Source organism: Hyaena hyaena, unplaced genomic scaffold (assembly GCF_003009895.1).
Source record: "Hyaena hyaena isolate Hyena2069 unplaced genomic scaffold, ASM300989v1 scaffold_1161, whole genome shotgun sequence".
Classification (NCBI taxonomy): Eukaryota; Metazoa; Chordata; class Mammalia; order Carnivora; family Hyaenidae; genus Hyaena; species Hyaena hyaena.
Window position 1 is genome coordinate 346,998 of NW_024081795.1, and position 21,130 is coordinate 368,127.

The window sequence follows — 21,130 nt, forward strand, 5'->3', positions numbered from 1 at the left end:
GCAGCATGTTGGCTCTATAGGGCCCCGCCTCGTAGGGCATCTCCCCTGCTTGGAGATTGTAACCCCCAAAGGACAGAGAGCCATTTCCTATACATGATTAGTCTCAAATACCTCTCCTGGGCCTTTCCCCCTGCCTTTCAGCAATTGCCTAAGGCAACTCTCCCCATCACTAACCAGATCATGCTTCACAAACCAAATTGACTTTTTATTGCAGCCTCAGTAATCCTGAGAAAACACAGTTTGACCACTTAAATAATGTATTATAAAATCTCTACCCAAATAGAAACTTCTGGTGCTGCAGCAGTCACAAAGCCCCATCCCATTATATTGTCACAAAAGCCTTGATTTACAGATAAGCAGACTGAGATTAGCTTACCTGTTGTCACACAGTGAGAAACTAGATCTGGGATCTGAACCCCAGTTGTTTGGAACTATTCTACATGGTCCTTGAATTGTCTATGCCCACTTCTCTTTGTTTGACTCAACAGTTCTCAGCCAGGAGTGACTTTGCTCCCTCTTGCCCCTGGGGATATTGGCAATGTCTGGAGACATTTTTGGTTATCGCAACCAGTGTGAGGAGGATGCCACTGGCATCTGATAGATATTGGTCAAGAATGTTCCAGAACAGCCTGCAGTGAACAGGACAGCTCCCTACAACAAAGAATTATCTGATTCAAGATGTCAATAGTGCTAAGGTTGAGAAATCCTGCTTCACCTAATTAGGACATCTGCCTCCTCCTTTTCTCTGAGGCTCTCTTTCTCTCTCTCTCTTTTTTTAAATGTTTATTTTTGAGAGGGAGAGAGAGAGAGACAGAGAGTGTGTGTGAGCAGGGGAGGGACAGAGAGAGAGGAAGACACAGAATCCAAAGCAGGCTCCAGCTTTGAGCTGTCAACACAGAGCCTGATGAGGGGCTCAGACTCACAAACCATGAGATATTGACTTGATCCAAAGTCTGACACTTAACCACCTAAGCTACCCAGGTGCCCCAGCCTCTCTCTCTCTTTTTTTTTTTTAAGTTTATTTATTTATTTTTGAGAGAGAGGGAGCAGAGACAGAGAGTAGGAGACAGAATCCCAAGTAGGCTCCATGCTGCCAGCACAGAGCCTGATGAGGGGTTTGAAACCACGAACTGTGAGATCATGACTTGAGCGAAAATCAAGAGTTGGACACTTAACCTACTGAGCCACCCAGGCACCCCTCCGTGCCTCTCTTTTTAAGCCTGGGCCAGAAGCAGGAGAAGGAGCGTTGTCCTGGGGAATGGGGCTCAGTGGATAGAAGCAGGGTTTTCTCCCTTCTGCTGCTGCTGCTGCTTGATGCCTCCCCATTCACTGTTCCCTCCACTCCCTCAGGTCCACATCGACACCAAGAGTGCTTCCCAAATGTTCGAGCTGATCCACAAGAAGCTAAAGCACACGGAGGCCTACCCCTGCTTGCTGTCCGTCCTGCACCACTGCCTGCAGATGCCCTGTGAGTAGCCCACACTTGCCACTTCCTCAGCCGGCCTGAGCCTTGGCCAGGGGCAGGTTGAGTCAAGGTGTCAGGACCTCCTTGGCTTGGTGAGTCTGACTGTGTCTCCCCCTGCACATGCCCCCAGGAGCCTGGCCACAGGACTCAGGCCTTTTCTCTTCCCTCTCTCTTTGAGGTCAGGACTCCCACTGTCACCCAGGGGAGACATTGGGGACTTGGCCCTGAACAATGCTAACATCCTGGTCTCGCAAGAAGTAGCATGATCATTGCAAAAGCAAACAGGTTTGGCTGTTAGCTAATGGTAGAGGAGCAATCGGTTCTTTTGGGGAGCTCCAAAAAGAAGTTTTGTGGTTGGGGGAGTAACACAGATGTAGACTGAGCATGCCTGGTTTTCAAGGTTTTATCACTTCTCCATTTAGGCCTTGTGAGCACCACTTTACCACACTTGTCCCTGCCTCTCTTTACAAATATCAAATGTCAGCATCTAAGCTTAGCAGATGCTAAGCTCTTAAGATCCAGGTGTGCACAGTGACTTAATAAATCACACATGATCACTAATAGCCACCCTAGCACGCATTTGAAATGAGCTATAACTGTACCATTTGGTATTTCGGCTCTTCACAAAATTGAATATTCGGAAGACTAGTGTGGCCAAACATCATGGTCAACCTAGGCTGACTCTCTAGTGCTGGTGATGGTGGCAATAACTACAGCTTACTGTGTGCCAACTCTGGGCCATGTGCAATGTGAGGTTCTCTGGCACAGTGTCTCTAAGCTTCAAAGTGACTTAAGAAGTATACATTATTATATCTGATCCACAGTGTATGAACTTGAGGCTGGGTGAGTCTGTATATATGACGGAATTTTTGTTTCTTTGGAGTCACAGATTTAGATGGAACATGTTCTACTTCTGTCAGCCAGTGATCTGGCTTTACCCTGTTTTCCTGGGTCAAAGGCAAGTAGAAAATTATACCACTTTGCAATGCCTGTGTCAGTGAAGTGATGGAAAGGAAAATGGCCACAGGAACCTGGACCAGGAAGCTATCCATTCTCCAAAGCTCTGTCCAGAGATCTTCATGGAAAGCATAGGAAGTCCTTGAGAAACCCAACTTCTCCTCATGAGTTCTTGTGTGTGGTGTTCCATGGGCAATGCAAAGGATTTCTTTTGCCTCCAAATGGGGCTTTGCAGACATGACTTTCTAACTCGTAAGCATTGTGGTTTGACTTTAGTGGTCAGGATCATGCTGGATGATCTCCCTTGGTGGTCAGTTGAGACAAAGTACTTGGGCTCAAGAACTGAGGGAGAGAGGCTTGTGGCTAGTGAATGAAAAGAATGGCTATATCCCACCAGATCGTGATGACAGGAGATGGGAGTTGGGCCCTGTGAGATCAGGCACCATGCACAAGCTTTTGCCTTCATAGTTTAGGGTCACCTTCACTGAGAAATCTGCCTGGATTCCATTAGCACTGCTCCGGCCCACTCTGACTCTGTCTCAGTGTATACCTGTAATTAGTTTCCATTCATCTTTCACTGTAGAACAACTGCACAGATAATCCTAAAACCTTTTCTTTTTTTAAATTTCCCTGGAGACTTCATTATTTAGCAGGTAATATTTTGGAGCAGATTTACTTTCTGAAAGGTGCTTTTTTTAGATAATGTAAGAGGCAATTTGCATTCCCAAGGCATAGGCTACTCAGGGTACCTACAGGGAAGAAAGGAAGCCAGGTAGTACTTCAGGGAGTAGAGAAATGTGTCGGAGGATTGACACTTTAATAGAGAGTCAGTTGTGGATCATCAAGAAATGACTGGATTTGTGAATCATCAGCATCATCAGTGCCTCCCCCATCAGACTGGGAGCTTGCCAAGGGAGGGAGAAGGCATGCCTCACCAGCTTGGACCCAGGCAGTGAGTGACTCTAGGGCTGGGCCTCAGGGGGGCTCCAGGGCTCAGTAAAGGTATGATGCCTATTGTTCCTCAGACAAGCGGAATGGTGGCTACTTCCAGCAATGGCAGCTCCTGGACCGCATCCTTCAGCAGATTGTCCTCCAGGATGAGAGGGGTGTGGACCCTGACCTGGCTCCCTTGGAGAACTTCAATGTCAAGAACATCGTCAACATGTGAGCAGTGGCCAGCTCCTACCTGTCTTCCTCCTCCTTCCTCATCTGTCTCCTGCTTGGAGTCTCACCATTGAAGCCTCTACTCCCTCTCTCAAAACCACACACTTCCAAATACCCCTTAAGCGGCATTGTCCAACAGAACTTTCTGAGATAATGGAAATATTCCATACCTGCACTGTCCAAACATGGCCATTGAGCACTTGCTATGTGCAAAGTGTGGCTGAGGAGCTAAATTTTTATTTCAGTCTAATTAAATTTAGATAGCCATATGACCTGGCTAGTGACTATCACATTGAACAGCACAGATTTATAAATGTTGTGCTCAACTTTTAATGATCCATTGCATGGAGTGGATAGAGGAAGAATTTAATCATATTAACTATTGGGGCGCCTGGGTGGCTCAGACGGTTAAGCATCCAACCTCAGCTCAGGTCATGATTTCGTATTTCATGAGTTTGAACCCTGCATCAGGCTCTATGCTGACAGCTTGGAGCCTGGAGCTTGCTTCAGATTCTGCCTTCTCTCTCTGCCCCTCCCCCACTTGTACTCTGTCTCCCTCCATCTCTCAAAAATAAATAAACATTAAAAATAAATAAATAAGCAAGCAAGCAAACATATTAACTGTGGTCTGTGGGCTAACTCCAGTCTTCCAGCTTGCTTTTGTATGACCCATGAGCTAAGGATGGTTTTTATATTTTAAAAGAGTTTTTAAAAATAGACAAGAATATGTGACAGAGACTGTACCTGGTATTCAAAACCTAAAATATTTATTCTGATCCTTTAGAGAAAGTTTGCTGACCACTAAGATAGAGCATGGCAATCTAACTAAGGCTGTTGAACAAGGATGTGAGAGCCTAAGGTCATCTGGTTGATCTTTGTATGTATAGATAAACACAGAGAACCAAGTTTAAAGTCACATCAATTAATAACAGATGTAATGATAACACTTTTTTAATTTTAAACTTTTACTTTATTTTTTAAAGAGTTTAAAATATTCCACTGTGTGTATATATATGTATACATACACAATGGAATGTGTATGTGTGTGTGTATATATATATATCACATTTCTGTGTGTGTGTGTGTACATTTATATACACACACACATATATACATAACATCTTTATCCATTCATCAATCGATGGATATGGGCTGCTTTCATATCTTGGCTATTGTAGATAATGCTGCTATAAATGAAAGTCTGAGCCAGTTGCCCTTTAAGCAGATAAACTGGCTCTCAAGGATTCATTATATCACATTCCAAAGGTAGATAGAAAATTATTTTTGAACTATTCATGCTACTATTTCCATTTGTACAAGTAGTTGGATATTGATGTGGTTAATCCTACCTGGCATGCTGGACAAATGCACATAGCCAAGTAATCAAAATGTAGTTTTATTCTTTTTATTTTTGTTTTCTACTAATTCTTTACACCCTTTAGTAGGGAAGCTTTTTCTCTGCCCGAGGAGGAAGATGCCTCAGCTCCAATAAAGTTTTTGCTTCATCTTGGGCAATGGAAGTCCTAAGATCATTTTAAGCCACCAATATAGTCTTAGTCGGGAACTAGAAGTACTGGTCCCAGATGTGGATCATGTGAATTCTAGATTTGATTTAGCCTTAAACCTCTCTCTTCCTGGGCTGCGGCTGGAAGCTGCAGTGAAAAAGGTGTGTGTGATGATTGGCTTTCTTCCTCTGTTCTATTTTTCTTCTTCTTTTTTTAATTTTTTAAAATTTTTTTACTTATTTTTGAGAGAGAGAGAGAGACAGCATGAGCAGGGGGAGGGTCAGAGAGAGAGGGAGACACAGAATCTGAAGCAGGCTCCAGGCTCTGAGCTGTCAGCACAGAGCCCGACACGGGGCTCAAACCCACGAACCATGAGATCATGACCTGAGCCGAAGTCGGACGCTTAACTGACTGAGCCACTCAGGCACCCCTGTTCTGTTTCTCTTCTAATAACCCTTTCCACACACCCCTTTTCTATTACCTAACTAGTTTCTTAACCCCTACGAGGCAGTGTGGGGGCAGGAAGTAGAAAGGAACAAAGTCTTTCTTGATCAGGTAACTCAGTAAACAGGTTTCCTGTTCTCTGGCCTTAGAATATGGGTAGAGATACAAATTATTTCTGGAATCTTCTAAAGTTCTTTGCTGCATGCCTGTCACTATAAAACCCTGGTCACTGGCCATTCAAGGTTTTTTTTTTTTTTTTTTTCTTTTTACCCTTTGGGGCTATTGGTATCATCCCTTTAATCATCTCCTGATTTACTGGCAATCCAGTGCACAATGGCACAGTGTTAAAGTATCCACTTTCTGCTCTATGGACATCTTGGGCAGGACTTAAAACGGCATCAGCCCAGTTTCCCCATGAGGCTCACATTTGGTCCTTGAGAAACCCCCATGCAATGTCTGTACCAAAAAACTCTAGGAGTGGTAACCGGTCCCAGCACAGCACCACTCTCCTGGTTGATGTTTCCTCATTCTTTGGACCTGCCTGGCCCCAAGTCATACCCGAGTCTACCATGCCTCCCTCCAAACATCAAGGAATGTGGGTCAAAACTCTCTAAGAGTGTCCAAAAAAGCCACTAGATGATAGTAAGGGAGTTAGCACCTCTAAGAAGGACAGCAATGACTTTCTCCAAAGACATCTCTTCACAAATTATGTTCCATTTCATACTCTCTCCCCGCTTATATCTTGATATGGTGGAGGAAGCCAAGGTTCATGAACCTAACTGTTCGACATTTTCAGAGTTACAAAAAACAATGATTATTAGTATCTCACTTTGGGATTTCCTCTCTACTACACTTTGGTGTTCAGGTAATAGCTTAATTTTCACCCCCTTTACAAGAGTTTGACATGAGTGAGGACTTTCTGTGATTTTGATACATCCCCTCTTCACCCTCAGCATATGCATTCTGTGGCTGTGGTGGGTGATTTTTCTTGTTCTTACACATTGGTCTTTGGAATCCTGGAGCACAGTAGGGCCAACATTTTGATCTGTCTCAGAGCAAAACATTTATTTTTACAAAGAGATACAAGTCATTAGAAAACTAAAGGAAGCCTGAGATTTAGTCCCAGCTCTACCATTAGTCAAGCTCTTGTCTTCATTTCTGGTCTCAAGAGCTTCAACTGTATCATGACATGGTTGAATCATAAGTTATCTAAGGAATCTTTCAGCTTTCACAGTCCATGGAGAGACACATGAGAACTGGCAAGAGCTGGGGATCTGTAGAAATACCTGGAGAGTCAAAATCCTACCCTCCTTGATGTGGCTGAACAGATTGGAGATCAGGGAACCAAAGTGGGGAATAGGAAGATATGTCTTCTGGGTAGTTGTGAGCCAACAGTCAACAGACCCTTCCCTGTACTCCCCACCAGGCTCATCAATGAGAACGAAGTGAAACAGTGGCGAGATCAGGCAGAAAAGTTCCGGAAAGGTAAGGGGCTCTGTCTAAAGCCACTGTACACTCTACACCAACTCTCCCCTGCCCACTATGGGACCCATTAGAGGCAGACACACACATATGCATGTCTCTCTTCCCATTTACTCTCTGGTTCCACCCCCATCCCAGAACACATGGAGCTGGTGAGCAGGCTGGAGAGAAAGGAGCGAGAATGTGAGACAAAGACATTGGAGAAGGAAGAGATGATGCGGACACTGAACAAGATGAAGGACAAACTGGCCCGAGAGTCCCAGGAGCTGCGCCAGGCTCGAGGACAAGTGGCAGAGCTGGTAGCCCAACTCAGTGAAATCTCAGTATGTAGACACCCTTCTCTTCTTTTACATATTGAGCTGAGACCTTCAGAATATGCTGAGAAAAGCAGGTATAGGGAAGGGCCAAGGAAGTGACGAAGAAGTGAGAGGAGGACCCTGGTTCAGGACAGAGAGGACCTCTGAAGGTATAAGGGGCGGCTACTTTTGTGTTAATTAGTAAAAAATGCTCTTTCTCCTGGGTGACACTGTCCCAGGAAGCAGAATGCATAGTGCAGGTACTATTTTGCCACCCGCCCCTGTCCCCCATGCAGCTGGATGCCCCTATGCAGGCTATAGCCTACACAAGTGTATGCATCATTCCTGCTGTTGCAGTGTGATAACTATGACTTTGTTCAGTGTCATGTATATGTGTTTTACCTATGTGTGTGTGTCTGTGGTTGTGTCTATGTGTGTATTGGGCACTTGGGACACAAAGAGGAAATGGGGGGGAACAAAATGTGTGTGGGAGGTGAGAGCAGGATTAGGGGTCTACTATAGATGAAGAATAGGGATAAGGAGAGCAATAGTGTGGTGGGGACATGATCGACATCGTTGCTGATGGGTTTGTCTTTTTATTATTCTGTCTCCCCACAGACAGGACCTGTATCTTCCCCACCTCCCCCTGGGGGTCCACTTACCCTGTCTTCCTCGATGACAACCAATGACCTGCCTCCACCCCCACCCCCTCTACCTTTTGCCTGCTGCCCCCCACCGCCACCACCACCTCTTCCACCTGGTGGGCCTCCCACTCCCCCTGGTGCCCCACCTTGCTTCAGCATGGGCCTGCCTCACCCTCCAGACCCTTGCCCCAGCAGTGATATCCCACTCAGGAAGAAGTGTGTCCCCCAGCCTTCTCATCCACTGAAGTCCTTCAACTGGGTCAAGCTTAATGAGGTAAGCAACAAAGAAGAGATCAGTAGGTCCATTCTCCCATGGCCAATGCCAGTCAGCCCCGTGGATTGTTTTCACATTGTTTGTAGATCCCCTCTCATGGGTTCATTTTTTGGTGGGGGTAAGGAGGTAGTAGATGCAGAAGATAGGATTACTGATGGCAGGCAGCTTACCGTCACTGGGAAGAACACCTATACTGGGATGAGGAGGCATGAATGTGCTAAGGCTCATGTTGGCAAAGCCATCTACAGATAGAATTTGTGTGTGTGTGTGCTGAAGGTTAATGGAGCAATATAGATACCAAAACATGGGTCAACTAGGGTCACTTTCCAGACCACACAATGGCTGGACCAGAATTTTAAGGTTAGGGTCTATTTGAGGAAAAGAGTGGAAAGACTTTGGGCCGAGGTCTGGAGATGGTAAAGATCAGGACAGTGTGTTCAAATGACTGAAACTATGAAGCCATGGCAGGGGAAGTGATAGTACTCTTGCCATGAACATTTTGATGTCAAGATGTAGCCATTTTGACATCCTCCTGGGGGAAGGTAAACATACCGGGTGCTTTCTAGACTGCTAGGTAGTGAGAAGCCCTGATGAATATTATCCACTAATAATCACCAATCCCAGGTCCAGATGTGGGAGTTGATTCCTCTGTTGGACTCTCATAAGCATGGAGGAGAGATGCCCTGGATTGCATTAGGCAGCTAGCAGTTTCAGTCCATTTCCATCCTGGGTCAAGCCCTGCCTCTGGTTCTATACTAAGTCCTATTAAGAGGACCTGTGGCTTTGTCCCTGAGGTGTAATGCATAGATTGTAACTGAGTTCACTTAGCCTATCCCATATGCATACTTCACCAGCAGCCGTGCAGACATCATTTTAGAACTAGGACAAGTGGATGCCCTCTTTGTTGTCTCAGCCTTTTGGTCTAACTCTTAGGGAATTCATAACTGTATCTTCCTATGCAAGTTTAATTGAGCTCAGATGGAGACTCAGGTGGGAAGAGACTTGATTGTGAAGTAGGTGGCCAGCTGTTTGGTAGCTGACTCTCCTAATGGTAGACCAGCTAGCCAGTCAGTCTGAGGACTGCTTTGTGTAAAGCCTTTTGCAGGGGGCTGTGATGGAGAACAATAAAAGGTGAGACAAAACACTGCTCTGTAAGAGCTTTGGATCTGGCAAATTAGGAATTTTGTTTAAGGAAACACCTAGAAATCCCAGACAGGGATTGAAGGGGAGGTTCTAACCTCTAACTAAACCAAGATTGGCTCTAACTAACTGACCTGTGTAAATCACTCACTTTGTACCTCAGTTTTGCCTGTCTGTGAGATTTCTAGGATTCCTTTTACCTCTGGTTTTATAATTGAGGTGGAAAGACAAAGCATGAATATAGCCCATTCATAGTCTCCTGGGCTTCTGATAACATCTCCAATCTAAGCTGGTAAAATTTTAGAGACACCTGTTAGAGTTTTGAAGCCACATAGTTGACGTTTGTGACAACTGTACTGCACAGCTGTGCTGTGTGGGCACTACTCCATGGTTGTGAGGCAGGCAAACAGCTCTGAAGAACCAAAGGCCACGGGCTATGTGGAAATGTTCAGTGTTCATGAACAGAAATAATACATATACTTCTTTGGGGTAAAAAACATGTATTTTTTCTTTCCTGTACTTATAAGTATAATTATAAATTGTACTTTTTAGGCTTTCTTTAAAAAAAAAACTTTTAAATGTTTTAATTGCAGTATAGTTGACACACAATGTCACATTAGTTTCAGGTGTGCAACATAGTGATTTGACAACTCTATACATTATGCTATGGTATAGTATATCTATTTTTAATTTTCTGAGAAACCTGCATACTGTTTCCCTCAGTGGCTGCCCCAGTTTGCATTCCCACCAACAGTGCAAGAGGGTTCCTTTTTTTCCTGTGTCCTCACCAACCCTTGTTCTTGTCTTTCTGTCGTTCTAGCCATTCTGACAGGTATGAGGTGTATCTCACTGATTTGTATTTCCCTGATGATCAGTGGGTTTGAGCATCTTTTCATGTGTCTGTTGGCCATCTGTATATCTTCTTTGGAAAAATGTCCATTCAGGTCCTCTGCCCATTTTTTAATTGTATTACTTGTGGGTTGTTTTTTGGGTTTTTTGGTGTTGAGCTATATAAGTTCTTTATATACTTTAGATATTAACCCTTTATTGAATATATAATTTGCAGATATCTTCTCCCATTCCATAGGTTTCCTCTTGGTGTAATTTAAGATTTTTAAAAGGTAATGAAAAGTTGATTAGGCACCTCATCCATTAAGGAAGACAAACAAGGCAACTAATATTTTTGCAAGATTTTCATCAAGCAGAGCTTTGCACTTAGGATTTTCTCTGGGGTCCAGTAATAATACAGTCTATCTAAATTCCCCAGGGGCTCTAAGCAGTCCAGAGTTTCATTCCTAGACTGGAAAGTACAAGTCTGATGGAATGGGGAATGGGAAGGATTTGCAGGAATTGTAGACATTTTTCAGCAGGGGTGGCTGGAGGGACATCGAACAATATCTGTGAACCTATTATCCCAGTTCCAAGCTTTTAATTGTGTGGCCAGGGGTTATTTCATCATTTTGGCTTGAGGTTCTTAATCTATAAAATGGGTGTAATTATGACATCTACATCAAAGGATTGTTGTGAGGATTAATTGATATATAAAGTACTTGGAACAGTGACTGACACATAGACATTCTTAATAATAAAAATAATATTAGGTGAGTTATTATGAGTGTCACTGCTATGCATACTTTGTGTGTTATCTCCCATAATCCTTACTTTGACTCAGTAAGCAAGCATCATTGAGACTATGCTTCTTTTAGTGTGAAATAAAAAGAGAATAGTACCCCTCTGCTTTCCAACAGGGTGCATAGGACTGCATAGTGGTGAGGCTGGGAGTGCAAGCTGGCTTGGTCTGTCTGACCCCAGATGCTCAGTGAGAGAAACACCCTGAAAAGTGTTTTGGAGAAAGGTTTCCCTGGCATGTAAAGGATGTCTCTAGAAGGGCAGAAGCTTCAGGAATCTAGACTGGAAACGATGAGATCTTGGCCAGAGTGATGCAAAAATTAAAGTTAGGCATTATTCTACACAGTGGGCACATCAGAGTGACTTGGTAAATGCAGCATGTGGAGGATACTGGGAATGGAGGGACCTCTGTCTGGCTCCAGAGTTCAGCCACACCTCCACAAAGAGCTGCATATGGCGGTGGGGTGGCATTTGGCAAGAAGGGTGGGAGAGCTGGGCGCTTAGCCTATTCTCTTAAGGGAAGCTCTCCCCAGGGTTGACCATCCAGCTCTCTCATTCCAGTCCTTTATTCTTGTCCTGGCCTCACCAGGAATAAAAAGCAGTGGCAAGCTTTACCTGTGTGGGCTTTCCCATGGAGCCCACCCACCTCCACTCCAAGCCTAGATTCAGATGGGAAACCAGTTAGAGGTTTCCCTTCCCTGCTTTCCTGAATCAGTTTTCCCTCCCATCTTCTCTCTGCCTCCCACCTACCCCATTCCAGGGTCCTGGCTCCTTTCCCCAGTCCCCTTCCCCTACCCCACGCGTGCTCGTGTGTGTGTGTGTGTGTGTGTGCGTGCATGCACACAGTGGTTGTTTCTGCCATGAAAAGAATGTGTCTGTGTTGGGTTTGGCCAGATGCCTGTATCCCTTGCTGCTCTGAGCTTCCCAGCCCGGCATTCCACGAGAGGGTCCCTGGCCTTCGGAAGGCCACAGGAATGTCCCCACCCCCCTACTCTGGCCTAGCCTCCCCTTTCCAGAGTTTAAGAAAATAAAAGTGAGTGAAAGGTATGTTTCTCTCTCTAAGCCTTGTGGAGGGGGAGATGGAGGGAGGAGGGGGCGGTGGCCTTAGGAAGGTTCCCCAGCTGCCTTCCAGGCAGAGGAAGGTGGGAGATTCCATTTTAAAGGACATCAAAGCTCGGGATGAGGCGAGGATTCCTGGAAGGACAGGGTCAGAGTGCCCTGGGACAGGCTGTGCTCTCTGCCCGCTGAGCCATTCTCAGGGTGCTATGAGACCACTGGGGCGTTCACCTTGGCTGATGGAGCCTCTCCCCAGGGCAGAGATTCAGTGCCAGGGTCCTACACAGAAGTGGAGCATTTCCTAGGTGGAGAGACCTTGGAATGTAAACCCTTGGACACATCCCAAGGGATAGGCCACTTTCCTGGGTCTGACCAACAGGAAGTTGTGGCAGAGTCTTGCTGGCCTGAGCAGTCACTATAGGGGTCAAGATGTCTCAGGCTTTGGCATTCGTCCACTTTCTGGGAGTCTGGGAAAGTGGGAAGAAGACCCCTGGGAGAGAAAATGACCATCTCAGTTACGAGAAATGTAGTGGGCACTGAGGATTTGAGGATCTCAAATATGTGCGGCCACTATTCCGTCCAGTGACTCCGGCCAACACTGATTTTTTAGGGAGCATGTCCTGAGAACACTGGTTTGATCTGGTTTCTCTGAAAGGAGTTTCATACCTTCTTTCATATTTGCACACCCATCATTTCACTCCACTTGATTTCTGGAACATATTTACATGTGGTCCCACAAGAAAAGGAGAACAAGGGGGTTGTCTCTGGCCTCTGTCCTGGAGCAGAGTATTGAAGGTTTTGGGGAGATGAATCAACCCCTTCTGAAGGCCTGAAAGCCTGGCTACTGTAGTTGTGCAGCTGGGAACAGGGAGAGTTAGGGAGACACTGGACCTCTTCATAATGAAGGCGTTCTGGGTCTTCTCCCTGTGCTGAATCTTAGGAACGTGTCCCTGGCACCGTATGGAATGAGATTGATGACATGCAAGTATTTCGGATTCTGGACCTAGAGGACTTTGAAAAAATGTTTTCAGCTTATCAGAGGCACCAGGTAAGACCCTGCCTTGCCCCTTCAGCTGCTTGGGTCTAGACCTCCAGTCTTGACTTCACCTATGCCCCTCGAACCCAACCTTCGACCCCTCCTCTGTCCCTCCCTTATTCCCATGTATACTGAATGATTTTACTCCTTATTAGATACGATGCTTTACTAGGGACATGGATTTGAATTAGAGGTGTGAAGTTCAGTAGAGAGAAACATATCATTGTATTACAGTTCTGATTCACAGTTGTATGTATTTACATACCAAGTGCTGAAATACTATTTTGTCCATTTTCTCTCTTTCATCTTGGACCACTGAAGATGGAGGCTCAGACCTTGACCCCTATTCTTTCTTTGGACCCAAGATCTAGACACTACACCTAGCATGCATGATAACTTTCAAATCATTTTCTCCACCATACGTTCCCAGCACCCACCTCCACGAGTCAGTCAGCCAAAGATGTCAGTGTTTCAAGGAAGATGGTGCTGCTCTAGGTCACGTTAGGGGGTTAAGGTGGGTGGGCCCGGGCAGGTGTGGGAGAGCCTTGCAGACACTGCTTACAGATGGTTGGTCAGTCAGCCTGCTCTTCTAGCAGCAGTAAGGGGGTGGCAGGGTGGATGAATGCAGAGCATTCCTGAGGCAGCACCAGTTCTCAGACCTCGTCCTCACAGGAATGTGAGTCATGAGGTGTGTCTGGGCCCAGGAATCTGGACTGTAGCTGCCACATCTGGGGGCCCTCCCCCCAAGTCCTGTTGGGGCATTCCCAGCCTCAAGACTTGAGAGTGTGTTTTCTCTGGCCTCCCTCTGAAGGTTGTTTCCTCTCTGTGCTATGCCACTTTCTCCTGTCTTCTCTGCTGAGCCCAGGATACCAGCCCTGAGGATCCCAGGTGCCAGTGAGTGGGATCTGGGCCCTGGGGAGCAGCTGCATGTTGTAGCTGGGCTTCCCACTGCTTTCTGCCAAGCTCATACCTGTGGACAACCCTCCTGAGGGCACACAAGACTCTTCTGTAGGGGCCTAGCCAAAGGGGCAGAGTGGGGGTGGGACTCTGGCTTTGACTTGGGGTTCTAGAAAAAACAGATTGTTATTATTTAATTTAAATGTAAGTGCTCTGGGCATCTGATTCTTTACCTTAATTCCAGGCAGCATTTTTAGCCCCTGCCCATATCAGGCTGGCATGGCCTCAGGCAGCAGCTGTGGCTTAGCAGAAGAGGGAAGGAGTTCTTCTGAGCACTTGTGGATTAGTGCTCCTGAGTGGAACAGAGGGAACATGTGCAAGGGGTATATCAGGCATGGCCAATTATACAACTCTCCCTACCTGGAGAGTCTTCCTGATGTCTAGGATTCCAGCCTGGCCCATCCAGTTTCTAGGACCCCTGAGGTTGGGCTAGGATGGGGACCAGTGCGGAAAGAGAAGATATGGGAATTAGAACAAGCTGCGTCTGGGGCCTCCCAGTTTGGTGACTGGAAAAGAGTTGTCTCCTGTTTCTTCTCTGAACCCCTATTTCAGGGCTGGCTTCACCCAGGCTATTGTCACCTGGTGGGTCACCCAGACTTGGGGTGAATTCATAGAAGCAGAGCTAGAGAGATCTCAGAGGATGTGTGGCCCTGGTCCCTGGTGGCCTTTTTTCCCTTTCTCGTGCCCAGAGTGCATGGGCTTGTTGCGGAAGTAGGTCCAATAAGCTGTGGGGTCTTCCTTTTGTGTCTTATGCAGGTCCTGAATTAGTGACTTAAACTCCATCAGAGTCTGGAAGAAAGAACCAGGTGTGGGCCCTGCTCCCTTAGCTCCCTTAGAGATCAAAAGACAGACAAAGGGGAAGAGGCAAAATTCAGGGACACCTGCTTTCCTCTGCCTCAATGAATACAACTTTCACATGTTTCTGGCCCCTTCTGGTTGTATCTCCTCTCCTGTTTAGAAGGATGAAGTCATCAAGCAGTGGAGGAATGCTCTTGGCCCTCTGGGCAGTGTTCCAGCAGAGGAGAGGGAAGAATAGCAGCCAAAGCCTGGGGTTAGGGAGCTTGGGAGCTTGGCCTGCCCTGACTAGGGAGTGGTGGTCCCACTGGGCCCAGGGCAGGCAGGAGACCTGCTCCCCACTTTGTGCTTCTGTGTGAGTGCATGTCTGCTAGAAGCACCTCCTGTCCAGGGCTACTTGCTAGTCTTCATCTCCAACCATGTCGGTCGCCTTGGGATTGGGAGGACAGAGTGGATGCTGAGGGGTCCCCATGTCTCTCCTACTGTCCCTGGGTTCCTGAACCTCTTGGCTAACATTGTGCATGTTTAATTCTCTGTTGGCTGTGGCTGCTACCTGCCTAGGAGCTGATAACTAATTCTCAGCAGGTGAGTCACTCTTGGGGCTCTGGACATTCTAACTTCTAATCACTGTCCTGGGCTGATGCCCTGTACTAGCCTAAAAAGAGGGCTTGTTCATCCTACCTTCTACCTTTATTACCCATCCCTACAGGGCAACATGGGAAAGGGTTCCCAAAGAGAAAGCAGAAATGTAGGGGAGGGAAGTAATTGAAGCAGACTCCTACCAGCAGTGGAGGTGAATGTCTACTGGAGTAAGGAGAAAGCTTCCAGATATGTTGGCCCAAGACAAGACTGTCCTGTAAGACTGCACAGGCTGGGCACTGTAAAATCCCAAAGGCATAATTCATAAAGATAAAGATGTGAGTGTAGGGCATGGGGCTTGGAATTATACAACATGGAGCATGCGCTTGGAGCAACCTCCCAGAATAAAAACTAATTTCCTGTCTACCTTACCAAGGGCCCAAGAGAAGGAAGGGAATCTGTTTTGGGGGGAGTCTGCCTGCTACAACCCCAGTGAAGAGAATTCTTCCTCAGTTTCCTCACCTCTGAACTTGTACACATCCTCTACTCTGAGCACATGGGGCTGTGCTTAAAGTCCTCAGGAATCTAGGAACCGTGACCTGATGGGAACTAAGAACCAGCTTCTCATCATAAGCTTGGGGAAGCTGTCTGGGTAGGGTGGTGGAGTGGGGGTTGATTCTCTTGGGGTGCTTGGGATCATATCACATTGCCCAAAGCTGTAGGGTTCCATCATTCCCCTTCCACTGGAACAATTCCTTCTCTAGTTTGCTCAAAGAGGGCAATCTCTAAAGGGGGGAGGGGCTCTTCATTGCCCCCAACCTATTCTAACCCATGGTAAAGTCCCAGTGGGTTGGTTATTAACTACCCTTGTCTCTCTCTCCTGTCTTTTTCTTTCCCTGTTTTTCTTCCCCTCACACCAGGAGTATCTCCTCATTGGTGTAGGGGTGTCTCCCGGGGGGTGGGCAAGGTGAAGATTGGGGAACAGACATACCTCAACCTTTCTACTTGGCTTGTCCATTTCAGAAAGAGCTGGGCTCCACAGAGGACATCTACCTGGCTTCTCGCAAGGTCAAAGAGTTGTCGGTCATTGACGGCCGGAGGGCACAGAACTGCATCATCCTTCTCTCTAAGTATGTGCTTGCCTAGCCTCTTCTGCCCATGGTGGGAGGGATGAGACCCCAGGAGGCAGAGCCTTGAGAGGGCTAGAGCAAAAGCCAACAGCGGAACTAAATGCCTGGAGGACAGGGGCGCAGCAGAGGAATGGTGTGAACAGCAGTCTCTGTGCTCCCCTTGTCCCCTGCTATCCCCTGGGAATGGTAAGGGACCACTGATCTAGAACCCTCCCATGGGAGCTCATGTTCAGCAGCAGTGTGGAGCTCTGCAGACAGGAAACTGCCCCAGTCAGGAGGTCTCTGACCAGCTTGGTCAGCGTCTGGCAGCAGAGTTGCTTTAAGCCCATGGAGGGCCCCACTAGGCTTAGGCCACAGAGCAGCATGATCTCAGCCCCCAAGCATTTCCCGTGGCTGCAGAACAAACAGGGCAGTATCTGCACTAACAGCACAGCTTCTGTGTGGGGCCTCCTGCCTGAGCCAGGGTCAGAGGGCACCACCTCCCATACTATTTTTAGCCCTGCCCCAGCCATCTCTGGGATATCCATCCCCATGTCTTCCCATAGACCCCAAGCCTCAGTTTCTCCCTCTTGGTGGTGGAGGAGAGTTCTGTATCTTCAGGGTTCCCAGTGGTGTGCATCTGGATGGATAGAGAAGGACTGTGTGTGTGTTTGTGTGTGGAGGGGGGAGGCTTGTCCCTCACCCAGACAGCAAGACGTATGGGAACAGCTGTGTGGGAGCGAGGCGCTGTCAGAAGACTGAGAGCTCTTCTGTCTTCTGACAGTGAAGGAAGCAGGAAACAGCCCCTTTGGGCCTTGCCAATATTCCCTTCCTCCCATGGAGATGCACTAGATATTTTAGACATAAGGAGTAGAAGGATCAGAAACCTTTTCTCCGTCTTTGTCTACACCGAAGATGGCCCTTTTCCTCCCAAACGTCCCTATCAGTTATGACAATCAAGCAAGACTCAAGTCTATACTTAGACTAAAACATCTCATTGCTGAGTTGAGAGAGTGAACCATATTAGTTTATAGAAGGCTTTGCAAAGGTACTAAAGAGGGAGCACTATGTAATATACCCCCATGTTCACATGATGGACAGAGGGCAGGAGGAGAAGGGCTGGGGTCTGTCCTGAGCAGAGGGGCCGGGCCAGGCTACTCAAGGGGCAGGGTTTCCCCTCAGGCTGAAGCTTTCTAACGAAGAGATCCGGCAGGCCATCTTGAAGATGGATGAGCAGGAAGACCTTGCAAAGGACATGCTGGAGCAGGTGAGGCCTCTCGTGGGGAGGGGATGGGAGCTGGAACTAGGGGGCAGCTGCATCCCTACCTGAAATCCCCCAGAGAGGCCAAGACTTTTAGCTTAAGGGGAAATCAGGCTGGAGGATGGAGGAGTGGGGGAGAGGTTTATAGACACTCCCTGGACCAGCCTTTCTGAGCAGGGGTCAGGAAAGGCAGCATCTTTTCCAGGGGATTGAGGCCCTTGAAGGGAGATACGAGGTATGATCCCCCTCTGGGCCTAAGACAAAGTCAAAGTGACCCATAGTCATGTCTTCCCCAAATCTTTTCCACCTCAATTTATTGGGTCCTTCAAAAGAAACCTAGAAAGCACCAAACAAAACCACCATCGGTTGGATCTCTTTAGAATGAAGAATTCTGTTCATCAAAAGGCACCATTGCTAGGAGGAAAAGATACCCAGACCTTAGAAGACATTTGCTTTATGTGCAACTAGTAAAAATATCATATTCAGAATAAAGAACTCTACCAGATCAGTGAGAAAGTGACAAGCAGCTCCACTTGAAAATGAGCAGAAGACTTGAACAGGTCCTTCAGTGAAAGAGAATTTCCAAGTGGCTCAACACTTGTAGGCATCCGAGAAATACAGTAAGCCGTAGCAAGGCAGCACCACATGCCCCCACTGGAATAGCTAAAATCAAAAAGACTGACAATGCCAAATGTTGGCAAGGGTGCGAAGCAACTTTTGGAATTATCCTTGGGTACAAAAATTTGGGGAACAATTTGGCAGTCCATGGAAAGGCTGTAAATCTATCCTACTGCCCAGCAATTCCATGGCTAGATGTAGAGAACTGAGTGCAAACATTGACTGTAAGAGATAGCCGGGAGAATTCTTACAACAGTTTCATTCATGAAACCCCCAAAGTGTCTACAATCTGTCCATCAATGAGAAATTACATTTATAATTTCTTTACATAATTACTACATATAATATACTGTGGTATATTCCTATATATAATTACTATATATATTATAGTATATATTACATACAATTATTATATATATTGTATTATGTATTATATATATAATTAATATATATAATTCCTGTATATAATTACTACATATAATATACAGTGGTATATTCCTACAATAGAATACTGTTCAGCCCATATAAAAAACAAACTACCAATACTTATAGCATGAATGAGTCTCAGACATCGTGTTGTGCGAAAGAAGCCAGGCACCAAAGAAAACACACAGCATGAGTCCATTTATATGAAGTTCAAGAATAGACAAATGTAATCTAAGGTGATAGAATTCAGTTGAGAGGCTATAAGGTGGAGGTGTGGCTTATTGAACTGTTACAAGAGAACTTTCTGGGGGATGGAAATCTTCTGTATCTTAACCTGCATGGGAGTTCAGTGGGTGGCTTTGTCAAAATTCATTGAGTGGCACATTTAAGATAGAGGCATTTTATGTAAATTATACCTCAATAAACTTGGGTTTAAAAGAAAAAAATCATTGAGCTATGCACTTAAGGACAATGTACTTTATTATATATAAATTACATCTCAGTTTTAAAAAGTGAAAAAAGAAAAGTCTAGAGCTGGGTGTCCTGTGGTCCCCTTTGGGCAGATGAAGCATAAACCCACCACATGAGGATGCATCTCTCTTTTAAGGACCCCTCCCCTCCTTGAGCCTGGGCAGTGTATGGGCATCCATGCATTGTACCCTCATATCAGCTTCTCAGCAGTTTCCTGTGTAACCTCCATCTGTTCTTTGCAGCTCCTCAAGTTCATCCCAGAGAAGAGCGACATTGACCTCCTTGAGGAGCACAAGCATGAGATTGAGCGGATGGCCCGGGCTGACCGCTTCCTCTATGAAATGAGCAGGTCAGGGCAGTGAGTGTTGAGAAGGGGCTAGGGGTGCACAGGCAAAAGAGGGTCTGGATCTAGCTCCTGGAGCTGAAGGGGGCTGCTTCACAATGTAGCTCACCCCATCCACAGGATTGACCACTACCAGCAGCGCCTACAGGCCCTATTCTTCAAAAAGAAGTTCCAGGAGCGTCTGGCTGAGGCCAAGCCCAAAGTGGAAGGTAAGTTTGAGGGTGTGGTGAGGCTTAGAGTGGAGAGGCATCTGGGAGGGCCAAACTTCTCATTCTCAATCTGCCCCTTTTCCCCACCAAAAAAAAAAAAAAAAAGCCACGGACAAAATTTAAAACTATGGCTATTGTAAATATATGTACTTGTTTATATTAGCACATGTGCCAGACATGTGACACATTTCCTATGCCTCAGCCTGTAAACTCTCCAAGGTGAGGGATCCGTTGTCATCTGCCCCAGCTGGGCCCAAAATGCTGAACAGATGATGATAGCAAGCACCTAGGACTGGGCTTGGCATGTGTTGAGCTCATCAAATTTTACCCTCCTCTAGAGCTACTAAGTTGATAGAAGACCTCTGGCACATTGTTTTAAGTGTGACCTGTTCAGAAAGGTAGGAAATTGGTAGGGTAGCCCCTGGAGGCATCTGGTTTTCTGGGTTAGGGAATCCCCCCTACACAGGCCTTTTCCAGATGGGCACTTTGTAATTCAATGAGAACCATGTAGCAAGCACTGCATGAAACATTCCATGTGGATGGCTTCATTGGTCCTCACAACATTGCTACGGGTGCATCCATTCTCTCATGTCTAAAATGGGGACATGCTGCCTGAGGCTGTGTTACCAGTGAGTGGTGGAGACAGGATTGGAACACAGATGTTCTTCAGAATTCATCTCTCACTCTAGTTGGGTAGTACTTCCCAGATGGTGGCAGAGGATGAGAGGGCAGGGAGTTGGGGGAAAAAGGCAAGATGGTCCATGAAGACTCACCAGGGGAGGACAGGGCAGCAGAGGAGAATAAGAATAGGAGAGCCTGAGTCCAGGATGCTGAGGGGAACGGCTGGGGCAGAGCAGAGCAGGGGCCCCCTCTGCTGGATGCCAGGGCTGGCAAGCATTCCCTGGGATTGCGGAGTCCAGAGAATGACCTTTCCTGGAGCTGCTTCAGGGATGTTTGGGGGTGGGGGTAGGTGGGTGTGACAGAGCTAGAGGCATACACCTTCTGCAGTCTGCCCCCCACCATACACACACGTGTGCATTCACACAAGGGAACTGCAGGCTGGTTGTCATCATAAATGATCATTTTGAGGGAGGAGGATTGAGATCACTAGTGATTCGGTAGGTCTAAGGTCTGGCAGTCCCTCTGCCCTGATGATGAGCAACTCCTTACCTTCAAAAAGACTGCCTTCTTTGTCCTGCTGCAGACTGCCTTTGGGGCATGAGGCACAGATAAGGAAATCAGTCCAAGACATGTGCTCAACGCTTTGTGT

The 21,130-nt window shown here is 46.6% G+C and overlaps 1 protein-coding gene across 2 annotated transcripts in view; it reads left to right on the forward strand.

Annotated features, from left to right (window-relative positions):
* Window positions 1-21,130, forward strand: part of DAAM2 (dishevelled associated activator of morphogenesis 2) — a 119,365-nt gene that overhangs the window by 82,070 nt on the left and 16,165 nt on the right. The window contains exons 10-20 of one of the 2 annotated variants that reach the window (XM_039222580.1): window positions 1,351-1,468; window positions 3,448-3,586; window positions 6,962-7,020; window positions 7,156-7,340; window positions 7,932-8,231; window positions 12,997-13,104; window positions 15,406-15,429; window positions 16,447-16,553; window positions 17,715-17,799; window positions 19,551-19,657; window positions 19,772-19,860. In XM_039222580.1, coding sequence (XP_039078511.1) covers window positions 1,351-1,468; window positions 3,448-3,586; window positions 6,962-7,020; window positions 7,156-7,340; window positions 7,932-8,231; window positions 12,997-13,104; window positions 15,406-15,429; window positions 16,447-16,553; window positions 17,715-17,799; window positions 19,551-19,657; window positions 19,772-19,860 — 1,321 coding nt within the window. The remainder of the gene's footprint in view (window positions 1-1,350; window positions 1,469-3,447; window positions 3,587-6,961; window positions 7,021-7,155; window positions 7,341-7,931; window positions 8,232-12,996; window positions 13,105-15,405; window positions 15,430-16,446; window positions 16,554-17,714; window positions 17,800-19,550; window positions 19,658-19,771; window positions 19,861-21,130) is intronic. The other variant, XM_039222581.1, reaches the window with a different exon arrangement.